This window comes from Mandrillus leucophaeus, unplaced genomic scaffold, assembly GCF_000951045.1.
Source record: "Mandrillus leucophaeus isolate KB7577 unplaced genomic scaffold, Mleu.le_1.0 Scaffold212, whole genome shotgun sequence".
Taxonomy (NCBI): Eukaryota; Metazoa; Chordata; class Mammalia; order Primates; family Cercopithecidae; genus Mandrillus; species Mandrillus leucophaeus.
Window position 1 is genome coordinate 1635409 of NW_012102166.1, and position 15916 is coordinate 1651324.

Here is a 15916-nt window from a genome sequence, read left to right on the forward strand (position 1 = left end):
AAATGACTCCCTCTTCTGCATCGCGAAGGCACTTTACCTATGTTCATGATTCAATTGACTGAGTAAAAAAATCACGGGGCCCCTAGTTCAAGCCCACACACCTTGGTACCCTCTCACAGACACATCTCTCGGTTCATCCTCATACATCCATCCCAGCAAGGCCTAGAACAGGATTACTGCTTAAAGAAAACAGATACTGGGATGGCCGGGTGCAGTGGTTCACACCTGTAATCCCAGCACTTTGGGAGGCCGAGGCAGGTGGATCATGAGCTCAGGAGTTCAAGACCAGCCTGACCAACATGGTGACACCTCATCTCCACTAAAAATACAAAAATTAGCCGGGTGGTGGCGGGCGCCTGTAATCCCAGCTACTTATTAGAAGGCTGAAGCAGAGAACTGCTTGAACCCAGGAGGCGGAGGTTGCAGAGAGCCGATATCACGCCACCGCACTCCAGCCTGGGCGCCAGAGCAAGAGTCTATCTCAAAAAAAGAAAAAAGATAACACACTGGGTGGGGAATGTCCACACCTCAAGAGTGAGCAGGAAGGCCTGGGGTGAGCTTATCAAACTCCTGCCAGGCAGTTGTGGGGGAAACCGTCATGAGGACCAGCCCCAAAACAGCTCATTCCCAACATACTCACTACGGACGTCCTTTTATCTTGGAGTAAGGTCCAAATTTCCCAGAATGCAATGACTGAACTGCTCCACACCTTTTCCTAATTTTCTAAACTTCCATAGGCTGAGCAATCACTCAGCCTGCCCTTTCAGACCAAGGGGCCGTATGTGTTTGAGCACGCACACATGTGGATATGTGTGTGTTGACACAGGTCCACTCACTAGGAGACTTAATCCCATACATTCTCCACACGTTTCCCACCCCGAATACAAACACGAAAGCAGGGCTGTCTCTATAACTCCTCATTCTCAACCCTACACACAATTCTGCACGTTTAGCATCCAGCCAGAAACCTACAATTCTGACACCATTGTGCTGAGTGACGGGACAGTCCATTACCCCCGTATGTCAATGGTTCCTCTCTGGATCTTCGACAAGAGGACAGCTATGGAGACATCTGGGGAATACTATGGATACCCTGAAAAGCCCAGCAGACACCTGAGCTTCTGGCTGGGGACCCAGGTGTGGCAAAAGGCAGAAGCAGTAGTCGCTATCTAACGACATAACTTTATTGGAAACAAAGAGTGGGGTGCAGAAGATGGCTAGGAGTCAGGCTCTGTGGGAGGCGGTGGCTTCTCATCATCAGGGGGACAATCGATGAAGTCGGCCAGCATGGCAGCTGTGTCATCCTGCTCCTTTTAGGCACAAAGATACAAGATTCAGAATAGTCATACACACACACACAGAATGGTTCAGGCTGGGCAAACGTCTCCTAAGATAAGCGGCTGCCACCCACTCTCCCGACAGCCCCACCTTCTCACCCAAGGTGGCTTCCCTGCCTGGCCCTCTCACCTTTTCCTGGAGAGCTTCAGCCTCTGTCTCTGTCTCCATCTCTTCCTCTGCAGATGTCTCTGGTGGGGGCTGTACCCTGTCACCCCCATCCTCAGTTCCCTCTTCCAGCAGGGTTGGGGGAGCAGAGGGCTCTTCTTCAACAAGCTCTTGGGGAGGGGGGCCTGCCGAGGGGCTCCCCTCTTCCCTCTCCACCTCTCCCTGGGAGGGGAGCACTTCAGGGGCCAGGGTGGGAGCTGTGTCAGCCCCATGCTCCTCCTCTGCCCCTGGCTCCTCCACTTCCAACAGCAGCCCGGGTTCTGGTTCTGGCTCAGGCGGCACCTTTGGGGGAGACTCAGGGGGAGGCAGAGCTGGAGGCAGGGTTGGGGGTGGAGGTCCACCTTCTTCTACCTCCCCTCCTGCTGTGCCAAACTCCAGCTCTTCCACCTCTTCCAATTCTTCTTCCTCCTCCTCATCCTCCTCCTCTTCTTCTTCCTCTAACTCACCTTCTTCTTCCTCAAACTCTTCTTCAAACTCTTCTTCTTCCTCTTCTTCCTCTTCAAAATATTCCTCTTCATCCTCTTCCTCTTCCTCAAAGTCTTCTTCCTCTTCCTCTTCTTCCTCTTCTTCTTCTTCCTCTTCTTCCTCTTCCTCCTCCTCTTCATCACTGCTGTTGATATTAATAACCGTCAAATCCTCTTCCAGGGCTGGGGGTCCTCCCCCACCAGGAGTCCCTTCAGGGACCAACTGGGGTGGAGGGAGCGTCACAGGACCAGGAACAGGCGGGGGCGGAGGTGGGGGTGGCGGGAGAGGCCCTGGGGCTGCAGGAAGTTCTTCAGGCTCCTCCTTGGCTGGCACAGGAGGGGAGGCTGTTGGTGGCCCAGTGGGGGCTATAGGGGGTGGTGTGGCACCTGAGGGTGGTGGGGGTGGCAGGGGGGGAAGCCCCTCGGGCACGATCACCACGCTGTCATCAGAGTCACTTTCCAAGGAGATCTCCACATCAGATGCCTCCTCCTTATCATAGTGGACAAATGCTGGTCTGGGCACTCTCCCCCCAAAAGTTTCATCTGGGGGTATAGCAGGTGGGGGAGTCCCACTAGGGGCAAGGATGGGGTCCTCATTTGAGCCTGCCCGGTGGTTCTCGGGGCCAGGAAGAAGCCGGGGAGGGACAGACACTAGGCCTGAGACAGAAAGGCCTAGGTGGTTGGCTGTGGTGGGAGGTCCAGGGCGTGCCGAGGGCACAGGGCCTGCTGAAGGCATGGGTCCTGCTGAGGGCATGGGCCCTGCTGAGGGCATGGGGCCCACGGAGGGCATGGGGCCCGGAGGATGGAAGGGTGGGGCCCTGAAGGGCGATGGGGCCTCAGGAGGGGGAACTGGAGCAGGTGTGGGGCAGGTGGGGCCCATGGGCTGCAGGGGAGGAACCCGGGGGTGGGTCAGAGCAGCACAGGTCACCAGTGCTTCCGAGCAGAAAGAGGAGACCTGAGGAAAGAAGAAAGGGCAAGTGTGAGCACCGGGAAACAAGGGACTCCAGGGACCAAAGAGGGTTTGGCCCATCACAGCTACCTCAAGGCTATCTTCTCGCTGGCCGAGGGAGAAGGCTTGCAGGGCACAGGCAAGAGGAGGTGGGCAGCGAGGAGAAGGGGCCAGCAGCAGTGCCAGCAGCAGGCAGTAGAGTTCACGACGGCAGCGGGAGCTCGTGTACGGGGAGCTGCCTAGGACCTCACCCTGCTGGACACCCATGACCAGGGGGAGGACCAGATCATGCAGTCTCTGAAAAGGACAGAGCACACCTGGAAACATCCCCAAGACCACCCAACCCTTCTCCAGAGCCTACTCCCAGGTCTGAATGGACCCACCTCTGGGCCACACCCCCCAGTGTGTACAGAGCAGGGGCCCCTCCTTCCCCCATCTCCTCATTAGTGGACGAGGCTCCACTAACCCTGTGAGTCTCCTCCTTGATGAGAGGTCCACACATGAGGATGGTCCGGCTGAGGCCTGGGGAAGAAGAATGGTGTGTAAAGAGAAGGCTCCCAACAGGACTGACAGCAAGGGCTTCTGAAGCACATAGCCCAACGTGGGCATCAACTCTGCCACTGCCTATCTTGGCCAAGTCATTCAACTTCTCAACTAGAAAATGGGGATCATAAAAGTACCTCTACAGTATAGGGCCACTGACAGTATTTAATTCAGACAACGTAAGTAAAAAATTATAAATTTTATAATTTTGCATTTATATATTTGGGGACAATCAGTTCTCCCCTTCCCATGGGATAGGGTGACAGGCAGTGAGATATATGGGACTCAGAGGAAAGTCATCCATTAACTGCACAGTATCCTACTAGTAACCTCTGTAGACAGGTCAGTGGTTACGGTGAGAGCAGGGAGCTCCTCCAGGCAGCCTACCCTACGGAGAATGTCGACTTCACAGGGAGGAGGCTTCCCCATGTGCCAGAACTCTGCCTGATAGAAAGTGGATACGCCAAGAATGTGCTGAACGCAGGAGGAAGCAGAGGCCTTGGAGGGGCAGTGTCAGCTACCAGAGTCCCCGGTCTAACCGCAGGACCTGAGGCCGCCTGCAGCCCTGGCAACAGGGCGGCTGCTTGGGCGCCTCCTCCTGGCCACTCTGCAGGCTTCTGCCGGGCTCTGCATTTTACAGGCACCTTCCCCTTCACCCGCTGTTTGGGCGATCACTTATCACGGTGGACAAAGGCTGGTCTGGGCACTCTCCCCCAGAAAGTTTCATCTAGGGGTATAGTAGGTGGGGGAGTCCCACTAGGGGCAAGGATGGGATCCCATTTGAGCCCCAGTGGTCCAGGGCACAGATCTCACCCACCTTTGAGTGCAGCCGCACACACATCACTGTTGGCATTGCTATCCCCTTTCCGGTGGCTTGGCGGGGCCATAGCTTCCCCCACATCCAGCTTTAGCTTCTTGGGGGCGCTGGGCTTCCCAGTCTGCAAACTCCCATCAGGGCTCCCCCGCGGGCTACGCAGCTGGTGGCAGAGGAAACATAAATCACATCCACAGGCAAACAAGAAGGCAGGACAGCCACAGTAGACAGTGCTGAGCAGGCACATTTGGTCAAAGGGCACAGGATGAGTCCTGAGATGGAGCCGAGGCCTCCTCACCTTAAGGGCATCAGCTGGCGGTGAGATGTCACTGAGCAGGTGGGTGAGCAGGGCCTCTCCAGAGGCTCCTCCCTGAAGCATTCCCGCCGAGGCCCCACAAACCTGCACCCACAGCTCTAACACCGCGTACACCTTGGTCCGAACCGTGCTGTGCCATGAGCAAAGAGGACGGATATGAATGGAGTGTCAACATGCCAGAAGCCGCAGCCCACCTGCACCCCTCACCCCCTCTCATCTTTATTCCCTTCCTGGATGGTCACCTGTAAGGCCTCTCCTGGCCGGGAGAGAGGGAATCTCTACCGATGCTCCAGGAATTGAGGACCTGGGGAAGCAGGCGGCTGATCAGGATCCCAAAGCGCAAGAGCCGGCTTCCACATCTGGGGCAGAGAAGGAACAGTGACCCTTGTTTCTGGCATGCCCCATCCCTTCACCACAGCCAGCCCAATCCCACTCACGCGAGGATGAGTGCAGACAGCAGGTCCAAGGCCTCAAGGTGGATAGAGGGCAGCAGCAGCAGCCGCAGGGGACCATCTCCATGCAAGCTCTGGAGAAAAAAGTGGCAAAGACAGAGTAGGGGAAGAAAGTGAGAGCCAGAGACAGAAACAGGGACAGACTATTTACATATGTACACATAGGTAAGAAACCTACACCCGATCTCAACTCTCCCAACAAAATCAAACCCCTATCCTCTAAAATAGACCCTGGATGGAAGGTAAGAAAGATAGCTGGGCCTCTCAGCAATGACTCAGCTAATCCCCAAATTCACCCTCCCCCAAGGAAGCATTTGCTACACTCTGACAGTGTGCACCTGTGTTGGGACACACAGAGTAACAATATTTGGACAGAAGTAGGAAACTGTCTGGGACGATCCAGGATGACACTGTTCGGGGAGACTCAGGTCCCCAGTACTTTCCTGGTTGCCTGGTGTCCTAAGCAAGGGCTGTGAAGAGATGACAAATCCCACTTACAATATTCTTGCTACTGACGCTGAGGGTCCGGCAGATAAAATCCAGGATTTCCTGCACAGGGACGGACACGGGAGCTCCAAACTCAGAGCTAAAGAGAATCAGAGCAGGGAGACCCTCAGAGCAGGCTCCCTGGTATAACTCCCACACCCACCTTCATCTCCTTTCTCATGATGAAGGTGACACTCTCTCATCAACCCCTCCTGCTCCATGCCTCCGCTCCCTCCAACACCCCCACACACCTGAGCATGAGCCCTAGGCAGCGGGCCAGTCCCGAAAACCTCTGCCGAAGCCGGAGAAGGACATGCGCATCGCCATCTTCTGAGGACAGCAGCATCTCCACCCCAGGGCCTTCGTTCTGCACAGGAGCTGGGCAGAAGCACAACTACCCTGTACCCTGTCTTTCTTCCATCCCCTCCTCTGTCATTTCTGGTGGATAACCTGCCTGTATTCTAACCCATTATCCCCAAAAACCAACTGCCCCTTGTCCCTGGGCTCCCTCCCGTTCCTTCCTGCCATGCTTCCTCAGCATTGTTGCACTGACTAGCAGCCCTGGTCCCTACCGGTCTCTGCTCCCTCATACAGGGCCCCCAGCAGGGTGTGCAGTGAGGCCAGCAGACTGTGTAGCTCCTGCTCCCAGCTCTCAGTGTGCTTCAGGCCTTGGGAAAAGCCAGCCCCTAACGAGGGCAGCCGGGAATAACACTCACAGGCCAACTGCGGGACAAAGGACAGAAACCTGGTCAGATGGGGATCCAGCCCAGCCACAGAACCCCCAGCCCCACTAACGCCCAAAAGAGATGGAGATCAGAGAGCTCTGAGGGAAACCTGAGATGGGACAATGAGGCCAAAGGACCCAGATGGGCACATGAAGGCACGACAGAAAAGCTGAGGAGGAGCAGCAAAAGACACTCCAGACTCAGATCCCCGGGCTCTCCCTCTCCCTCCCTGCCCTTTACCTGTTGGAGCTGAGGGCTCAAGGCATCCACCCTAGACAGAAAAAATGAGGCCAGCTTGCCCTGGATGTGGAGGGAAAAAGGAAGAGGCCGGTGAGCCAGCTCTGAGAGCCAGAGATGTACACCCCATCTGTTCCCAGCAGCAGACTCTAAGCCCAGGTCTTGTTTTTCCTGTAGACACAAGAAGCAAAGCCCTCTATGGGGCATCAACACCGGGCACGGACATGCTTTCATGGTAGAAAGACTCCTCAATGCCAGCTCTGGTCCTCAGCTTCCTGCCTGCGGGGAAAGGCGTCTGGCCCTGTCCCACAGACAGCTGGGCTTCCTCCTTGACAGTTTTTGCAAAAATTTTCCCTCAAGTCAAAAGGACCTAGTACTAAAAAACAATCTCCACACTCCAACTCTCTACCAGCTCACACACAAAAATGAGGGTCCAAGCTGGAAGTTAAGACACTAACCAGAGGTACGAGGGCAGGACAAGGTCAAAAAAGAAGGCTGGCTGCTAGAGCAGAAGTAAGGCAGCAAGTCTCGGGGTAGCGATCTGTCATTCAGCACTTTCTCCGCGTGCTGTGTGAAGGTGCTAGGGCAGGAATGTCTAACCTGAGAACCACAATTTAGTTGGGTATACAATCAAAGGGGCCTGTGAACATGGATGGGGAAAAAAATTACTCCCACTAACCTATTTGTGAAATGTAGTGTTTTCTTTACTTATAAATGCAGACAAATAGCCACAGTAGTATCAGCAATACCTGTGACTGTCACTAATAGAATCATTTTCATGTCACATTATAATTGTAACACATCCTGAAATATCATTCACATGGATCACTAATTTGCAATTACAGTCGATGTAAGACCTGCTCCTAGATCTTATTACTTAACATGTCAATAAAAAAGCACAGGCTGGGTGCAGTAGCTCCCACCTGTAATCCAGGCACTTTGGGAGACCAAGGCAGGCGGATCAGTGGAGCCAAGGAGTTTGAAACCAGTCTGGGCAACACGGAGAAACCCTATCTCTACTAAAAATACAAAAACTTAGCCGGGTGTGGTGGCATATGCCTGTAGTCCCAGTTACTTGGGAGGCTGAGGTGGGAGGACCGCCCAAGCCCAGAACCGAGATCACGCCAGTCAGTGTACTCCAGCCTGGGTGACGAGAGTGAGACCCTGTCTCAAAAAGAAAAAAGGCCGGGCGTGGTGGCTCATAGCTGAAATCCTGGCACTTTGGGAGACTGAGGTGGGCAGATCACGAGGTCAGGAGTTCAAGACCAGCCTGGCCAACATGGTGAAACCCCGTCTCTACTAAAAATACAAAAATTAGTTGGACACGGTGGCAGGCACCTGTAATCCCAGCTACTTGGGAGGCAGAATTGCTTGAACCCAGGAGGCAGAAGGTGCAGTGAGCCGAGATCACGCCACTGCACTCCGGCCTGGGTGACAGAGCAAGACTCCTTCTCGGGGGGGGAAAAAAAAAAAAAGAATTAGTAAGGAGAACAAGACAAGCATACAGAAAAACAAGAATCTGGAGCCAATACTGGCAACACAGAGAAAAGGGGAAAGAGCAGGCTCACGCTTTCCCCGAGACATCCTGGTGGCGCACACCTGTAGCCCTAGCTACTTGGGAGACTGACGTGGGACGATCACTTGAGCCCAGGAGTTCAAGGTTACAGTGAGCTACAATCTTAACACTGCACTCCTGGGTCACAGAGCGAGACCCTATCTCCAAAAAAGGCTCAAAAAGCTGGGCTGAGGCCAACAGAAGTCTGCTTATGTGACTGCAATAAAGCAGTGTACGGTGAAGTGACACGGCTCTAACCACAGGTCTACCCTGGCTGACCCACAAAGCAAACCAAAGTGATGGCTCCCTTGGAACAGTTCACCCAAAACGCGCACACCCAGAGCACGTCCTGGGGCTCTCTCAAGAGTGGCTTAGTCTCTTCCCACCCATTCCGAGGAACTGCTCATCAATGTGGCAAGCCGAAGGAAATGAGTTCAAGTCTCTGCAGGAATTGACCTCATGGACTCAGAATGCTTGATTCACATTACTTGGGAGGAGTAACCCTGAGCTTGGAGTCTGCAATTACCCTGAGAGTATCTGGGGAATGTAACAGAAAACACACAGACACTTCAAAACGGCAATTACCAGTTTCCCTAAGTACTAGTCTGCTAGACTGTCCAAGTGCAAATGGCCCCTGCAGCCTCTGCATAACAGATTCTTATCTGAAGTGCTGGCAACCGACAAAGCCAAATCCTCCACACCCTCAACAGAGGGAAGTTCTCCAGATGACCTTTTTTTTTTTGAGACAGGGTCTCACTCTGTCACCTAGGCTTGAGTGCGGTGCCACGGCTCACTGTTTTGTTTTTTGTTTTTTTTTTGAGACAGGGTCTCACTCTGTTACCCAGGCTACAGTGCAGTGCCACGATCTCGGCTCACTGCAACCTCCGCCTCCCAGCTTCAGGGGATCTCCTGCCTCAAAGCTCTGAGTAGCTGGAACCACAGGCGCGCACCACCAAACCCAGCTAATTGTTTTGTATTTTTGGTAGAGGTAGGGTTTCACCATGTAGGCCAGGCTGGTCTCAAACTCCTGGCAGATGACACTTGATTCTTAGGGAAATAAAGGTAGACACTCCCTGCAAGGACACAGGAACATTTGTTTGTTTGGAAAGGGTACTCGAAATGCAGGCCTTAAGTTCGATGGTCTGACGAAAGGTTGTGAATTATAGATAAATTCTCCTGACTACTCACACTGAAACTAAAAAAGCAACAGCAAAAGAACACTTAGCATTCTAGTCTCCTTAACTCTTACTATTCACACTTCTACCCGGTAAGTAACATTCAATTTCCCCTTTCATGGGGGGATGCAGGTAGATAAAGGTAATACCGAACAAAGCTGAATCAAAATAGACTTTTGCAGTAAAACCAAAACTTTGTTCAGGGACAAACTGTGGGCCTGTGTCATTTGAGAGGTTAACTTACAGAACATTTGACAAGATAACCAATTTTTACTAAACCTAGTAAAACCTCAGTAAATAACCTCTGCTAAACTTTAACAAAATCGATAAGTCACTCCAAATACCTTCTTGACAAAAAGTCCCAACCTGCCTACCCAAAGAGTCTATGAGCTGTGATGAGTGGCGTTCGCATGAAAACAAGGAACCAGCAAGGACACAACCCCATGCTCACTCAGAACCAGCATCTGCTCAGGCACTTTTCAGATACTGCGAGTAACCAGTTACTAAAGCCACAGCAGGTACCACTCCCTGATCACAGCGCTCAGGCCGGTGGAACTCTGACTCACAGTCCTTCCCAGGCCAGCAAGCTACACAGCCACTAACAATTGATTAGAGCTGCTATCTGCCCTGGTTTTACAATGACCAGATAATACAACCTTTGCTTACGTCACTTAAGTCCCTCTCAGCTGGTTTTCTCCTCTGTAAAATGCAATGATACCAATTCCACAGAATAATTACAATGATAAAATGAGACAACACATCTTACACACTCAGGAGAGTGAATGGCAGTGGGTACCCACTAGACCAGTTCCCTTTCCCTCCAAGAGCTTACTTTCTTGCTTTGGTCACAGAACCACATTAATCTCACTTTCTTTTTTTTTCTTTTTGGAGACAGAGTCTCGCTCTGCCACCCAGGCTGGAGTACAGTGGCACGATTTCGGCTCACTGCAACCTCCGCCTCCTGGGTCCAAGCAATTCTCCTGCCTCAGCCTCCCGAGCAGCTGGGACTACAGGCACACACCGCCACGCCCGGCTAATTTTTTGTATTTTAGTAGAGGCGAGGTTTCACTGTGTTGCCCAGGCTGGTCTCGAACTCCTGAGCTCATGCAATCCACCTGCCTTGGCCTCCCAAAGTGGTGGGATTACAGGCGTGAGCCACCACGCCCAGCCTCATAACCTCTTTCAAGACAACCTGAATAGCAAACTCTCCCTTGACTAACAATACTAACAGCCAATACAGTTAACTCCACCAGTTAAACAAAAAAATTACTAATTTGCCACAAATTCCAGCTCTCTAGAGATTTGTGCTTCCATCTTAGTAAGCAGGTGTCCAATCGTTTATCAAACCAATGGTGAATATAACAAAATAAGAGAGAACATTTAATCTACAGGGAACACCTACTTGTTCTTAGGTACAGCTGGCATCCAATTATACTGCAAACAACAAATGTGCCAATTACAAATGGCCCTTTAACTGTGACTGCTTCAGTAGAATCTGTAATCCATTCATGTATGTTATTGCATCTCCTTAAAAACAAAACTGTAATTCCTCTCCTGACCTCCTCCATCATCTTACCCACACAGACCCTGTTTGTACAGTTACCTTGTATGCGTCATGACAACTGGCAGGAAGGGGTCAGGAAGTGACAGAGGGAGTTTAAACAGGAATATATGCAGAAAGAAGTGTTGGGGCAATTGTCCTAGGGAAGTGATGGGTCAGGAAGCATTCCCAGAGAAAATTACAAGATCTTCAAAAATAAAGTAAAGGCTGGGTGCGCAGGTGGCTCATGCCTATAATCCCAACACTTTAGGAGGCTGAGGCAGGAGGATCACATGGGGCCAGGAGTTCAAGACCAGCCTGGTCAACATGGTGATACCTTGTCTCTACTAAAAACACAAAAATTAGCTGGGTGTGCTGGCATACGTCGGTAAGCCCAGCTACTCGCATACGTCTGTAATCCCAGCTACTCAGAGGCTAAGGCACGAAAATCACTTGGAACCTGGGAGGTGGAACTTGCAGTAAACCGAGATCACGCCACTGCACTCCAGTCTGGGCGACAGAGACTCTCTCTCAAAATAAAAATAAAATGGCCGGGCACAGTAGCTAATGCCTATAATCCCAGCACTTTGGGAAGCCAAGGCAGGCGGATCACGAGGTCAAGAGATCGAGACCATCCTGGCCAACATGGTGAAACCCCGTCTATACTAAAAATACAAAAATTAGCTGGGCGTGGTGGTATGCACCTGTAGTCCCAGCTACTGGGGAGGCCGAGGAAGGAGAATTGCTTGAACCCAGGAGGAGGAGGTTGCAGTGAGCCAAAATCACGCCACTGCACTCCAGCCTGGCGACAGAGTGAGACTCAAAAAAAAAATAATAAAGTAAGATATGATGTGAAGGTTAAAAACTAAAAAAAGATTTTAAAAAAGGAATAAAGTAAGATAGAAAGGGGGCCAGGCACACTGGCTCACACCTATAATCCCAGCACTTTGGGAAGCTGAGGGAGGAGGATCACTTGAGGTCAGGAGTTCAAGACCAGCCTGGGTAACATAGCGAGACTTCCTACAAAAAAATTAATAATTAGCTGGGTGTGGTGGCACACGCCTTAGTCCCAGCTACTTGGGAGGCTGAGGTGGGAGAATTGCTTGAGCCCAGGAGGTCAAGGCTACAGTGAGCCAAGTGTGTGCCACTGCACCCCAGCCTGGGCAACAGAGTAAGACCTTGTCTCAAAAAAAAGACAGGATGGTAGAAAAGTGGGCAGGGCATTTTAAGAGATACAGAAAAGGCAAGGCAGAAAAAGGAAGGAGCCCATGGTTCAGAGTCTGGCTTAGGCATCAAGCAGATACAGGTTCCAATGCCTGCTGATCTTAGGCAAGGTTCTTGATTCCAATTTCTCTGGAAGAATGAGGATTCAGTGAGATGAGTGCTACAATGTGGTAGAAGTGTAGCTGTGGAGATTGGTCACTTTAAAGGATAATCAGAAGATAGGTGCTGAGGAATCTCAGGACAGGAATCTGAGGTAAGAGCTCCCAAGGCTTACACTGGTGAGGAGAGGAGTGCATAAATACTTACTTTGAGAGAACCACAAGCCCGAGGGAAATAGGTCATACAAGCCTTCATTCCTTCCAATGCTGACTGCTCACACTATAGGAAAAACAAAGTGAGAGGCCGAGAGCACCATATCACCATATTCCATCTCCCCCAGCACCCGGCAAGGGCCCTTCTCCAGAAATCACTTTTTCTCAGCCCCTCCCTCTTCTCACTTCTTCAATCCTATTCCCCAGTCATTTCCATCAACAAATTAAACAGTGTGAGAAGGTGAGGACTGTGTGGGGGACATAGGGAAGGGCCCGGGGAGACATCTCACCTCTGGCCTGAGGCCCAGCAGGGAGGTGAGAAGGCCAGGGAGGTGGTTCATGGAGATATCCCGGAACAGTGCAGGCAGCTGGGCTGCATATCGGAGGAGGTCCCTCAGGACAGCCACAGCCAGCTCCATTGTGGCAGGCGGGTCCTGGGTCTAAAGAAAAAACAGTGTCTTGTGCTTCCAGCCTCACCTCGACTGTCACCAAAGAGCAGCAGGAGGCACTGCAATACAAGCATTCTGAGAAACACCACAGTTAATGTCAGCATGACCATCCAAGCCACTACCTGGCGGAAAAGAGGGCATGGAGGCATGGAGTATCCAAGAGTAACATCTCTGTCTACAGAAAGGACATGTGTTTACGTTTTACTATTAAGGGTTCTAGGGGTATCTGGGGTCCTAGGAATTTGTGTGGGGAAAAAAAGAGTAACAAAGCCATACCTTAAAGACCTGATTAACTGGAAGAGTTTTCTTTTCTTTTTTTTTTTGAGACAGAGTCTCACTCAGTCAGGCTGGAGTGCAGTGGCGCGATCTCGGCTCACTGCAAGCTCTGCCTCCCAGGTTCACACCATTCTCCTGCCTCAGCCTCCCGGGTAGCTGGGACTACAGGCGCCCGCCACCACGCCAGGCTAATTTTTTATATTTTTAGTAGAGACGGGGTTTCTTCGTGTTAGCCAGGATGGTCTCAATCTCCTGACCTCGTGATCCACCCGTCTCGGCCTCCCAAAGTGCTGGGATTACAGGCGTGAGCCACCGCGCCTGGCCGAGTTTTCTTTTCTTTTTGAGACAGGGTCTTGCTCTGTACCCCAGGATGGAACGCACTGAGGCAATCTCAGCTCACTGCAACCTCTGACTCCCGGGTTCAAGCGATTCTCATGCCTCAGCCTCCTGAGTAGCTGGGATTACACGCATGGACCATCATGCCTGGCATATTTTTGTATTTTTAGTAGAGACAGGGTTTTGCCACATTGGCCAGGCTGGTCTTGAACTCTCGGAGTCATGTGATCCGCCCACCTCAGATTCCCAAAGTGCTAGGATTATAGGCGTGAGCCACGGTGCCCAGCCCGCGCCCCCCCGGCTTTTTTTTTTTTTTCTCTCTTTGAGACAAAGTCTCACTCTGTCACCCAGGCTAGAATGCAGAGGCGCAATCTCGGCTCACCGCAGCCCTAGAAGAATTTTCCAATGATCTCATACTAATGTTCCCTGCTAGAAAGGGAGAAGAGCACTTTTCAGACTGAAAACTAAGCCTCAGTCATAACAAAACTGCCCCACCTCTTTGAGGTTGCTACTAGCTGGCTCAAACCCACCCTGGAACTCATGGAGAGAAATAGTTTGAATTTAAAAGGACTTCCTTAGAAAATTAATATGTATCTAAGGAAAAAGCATCCAGCACATATCTCCTGAGAGACGAGAGGAGGCTATGTGTCAAAAAAAAAGAGAATACTTACGAAGCAAAAACAGGCAGGCCTACCAACGACACACAGGCCCTCATCACTGTCCAGTAATCCTACCGCATTTCTCTCTGGTTAACTCTGCTACTTAAGTTTTCTCCTCCAACTCCCAACTCGCTACTTCTCCCACCACTGTCACCTGCTTAACCTGGCTCATAACTTCACAGAAAAAACTGAAGCCCAGAGATAACTACAAGGAACTATAAAAACAGCAATTACTTTTGCACCAACCTAATAAAACAGCCTTCGCTTCCCACTCCCAAACCTCGAAATTTCATCTTCACACTATCCACTCTCTCCTGCCCTCTTCCTACCCAAAGACAGTCCCTCCACTGTGCTTTCAATACTGTCCCCTCCCTTCCTCTCAGAACCTTACACTTTCACTGGCTTTATCTCCCTTGAATTTCTAACCAGTCCCCGTCACACGGACTCTTCCCACTGACATTTATACAGCTCAAGTCTCTCCCATCTTAAAAAGGCTTGTCTTTTTCATTTTATTTATTGATTGATTTTGAGATGGAGTTTCCCTCTGTAGCCCAGGCTGGAGTGCAGCGGCATGATCTTGGCTCACTGCAACCTCCGCCTCCTGGGTCCTCGTTCAAGTAATTCTCCTGCCTCAGCCTCCCTAGTAGCTGGGATTACAGGCACACGCCACCATGCCCGGTTAATTTTTGTATTTTTAGTAGAGATGGGGTTTCACCATGTTAGCCAGGCTGGTCTTGAACTCCTGACCTCATTATCTGCCTGCCTCAGCCTCCCAAAGTGCTGGGATCACAGGCATGAGCCACCGAAAAAGTCTTTTCTTGAGCCCATACTTCACTTGCCAAATCCCAGTAATCACCCCATTTCTCTCCCTCATCATCCATTAGAGCCCAGCATCTTGAAAGGATTTCCCATCTTCCCTCCTTCCGTTTCCCTTCTCCCATTTGCTTCTCATCCCGAGCCAGTCTGGCTTCAGCATCCACTGCTCCAGCAGAACCACTCTCACTATGGTCTTACCACCCATGCTGCTAACCTAATCAACGATTCTCAGTCTGCATCTTGTACCACCTCAGGAGGCACATACAGAAATAACTCCTCCCTCATCCCTCAAGGGGTCTTCACTTGGCCCCCTCCAGCCCACAATCCTGGTTATCTTCTTCTTGCTGTTGGCCTGTCTCAGTCTCCTTCGTAAGTTCATCTTCCTCTACCTGACCATTAAGTGTGATGTGCTTTAAAATCCAGTCCATAAAAGGACTTATTTTGATAATCTCATCCTCAGTTTCAACTGCCATCTAAACACTGAAGACTCTTCCCCCTAGTAAAAGATGCCAGGCCAGGCACGGTGGCACACACCTATAATCCCACACTTTGGGAGGCCAAGGTGGGAGGACTGCTTAAGCCCAGGAGTTTGAGACCAGCCTGGACAACATAGCAAGAACCCATCTGTACAAAAACATTTTTTTAATTACTAGTGGGTGGTGGTGTACGCCTGTAGTCTCCGCTATTGGTGGGGGCGGTGGGGGGTACTGATGTCAGCACGAAATGTCAAGGCTACAGTGAGCCATAATCACAACACTATATTCCAGCCCGGGTGACAAAATGAAACCATGTCTTAAAGAAAAAAAAAGAACAAAAAAAGGGCTGGGATTGGTGGCTCCTGTAATCTCTGCTATTGGTGGGGGTGGTGGGGGGTACTGATGTCAGCACGAAATGTCAAGGCTACAGTGAGCCATAATTACAACACTATATTCCAGCCCGGGTGACAAAATGAAACTATGTCTTAAAGAAAAAAAAAAGAACAAAAAAAGGGCTGGGATTGGTGGCTCCTGTAATCCCACACTTTGGAAGGCCGAGGTGGGTGGATCACCTGAGGCCAGGAATTCAAGACCAGCCTGGCCAACATGG

General features: G+C 51.1%; 1 protein-coding gene across 2 annotated transcripts in view; it reads right to left on the minus strand.

Moving 5' to 3' along the window:
• Positions 1–1162: 1162 nt before the first annotated feature.
• The window catches only part of PELP1 (proline, glutamate and leucine rich protein 1), a 33051-nt gene continuing 18297 nt past the window's right edge, over positions 1163–15916 (minus strand). The window contains exons 4-20 of one of the 2 annotated variants that reach the window (XM_011980428.1): positions 15478–15479; positions 12816–12895; positions 12585–12734; positions 12290–12361; positions 6493–6552; positions 6100–6250; positions 5779–5905; positions 5540–5627; positions 5027–5115; positions 4832–4948; positions 4572–4719; positions 4277–4436; positions 3383–3438; positions 3007–3213; positions 1891–2922; positions 1468–1659; positions 1163–1310 (exon numbers count right to left, since the gene is read on the minus strand). In XM_011980428.1, coding sequence (XP_011835818.1) covers positions 1218–1310; positions 1468–1659; positions 1891–2922; positions 3007–3213; positions 3383–3438; positions 4277–4436; positions 4572–4719; positions 4832–4948; positions 5027–5115; positions 5540–5627; positions 5779–5905; positions 6100–6250; positions 6493–6552; positions 12290–12361; positions 12585–12734; positions 12816–12884 — 2811 coding nt within the window. In that variant the 5' untranslated portion in view covers positions 12885–12895; positions 15478–15479 and the 3' untranslated portion in view covers positions 1163–1217. Of the gene's footprint in view, positions 1311–1467; positions 2923–3006; positions 3214–3382; positions 3439–4276; positions 4437–4571; positions 4720–4831; positions 4949–5026; positions 5116–5539; positions 5628–5778; positions 5906–6099; positions 6251–6492; positions 6553–12289; positions 12362–12584; positions 12735–12815; positions 12896–15477; positions 15480–15916 lie in introns of both variants that reach the window. The other variant, XM_011980427.1, reaches the window with a different exon arrangement.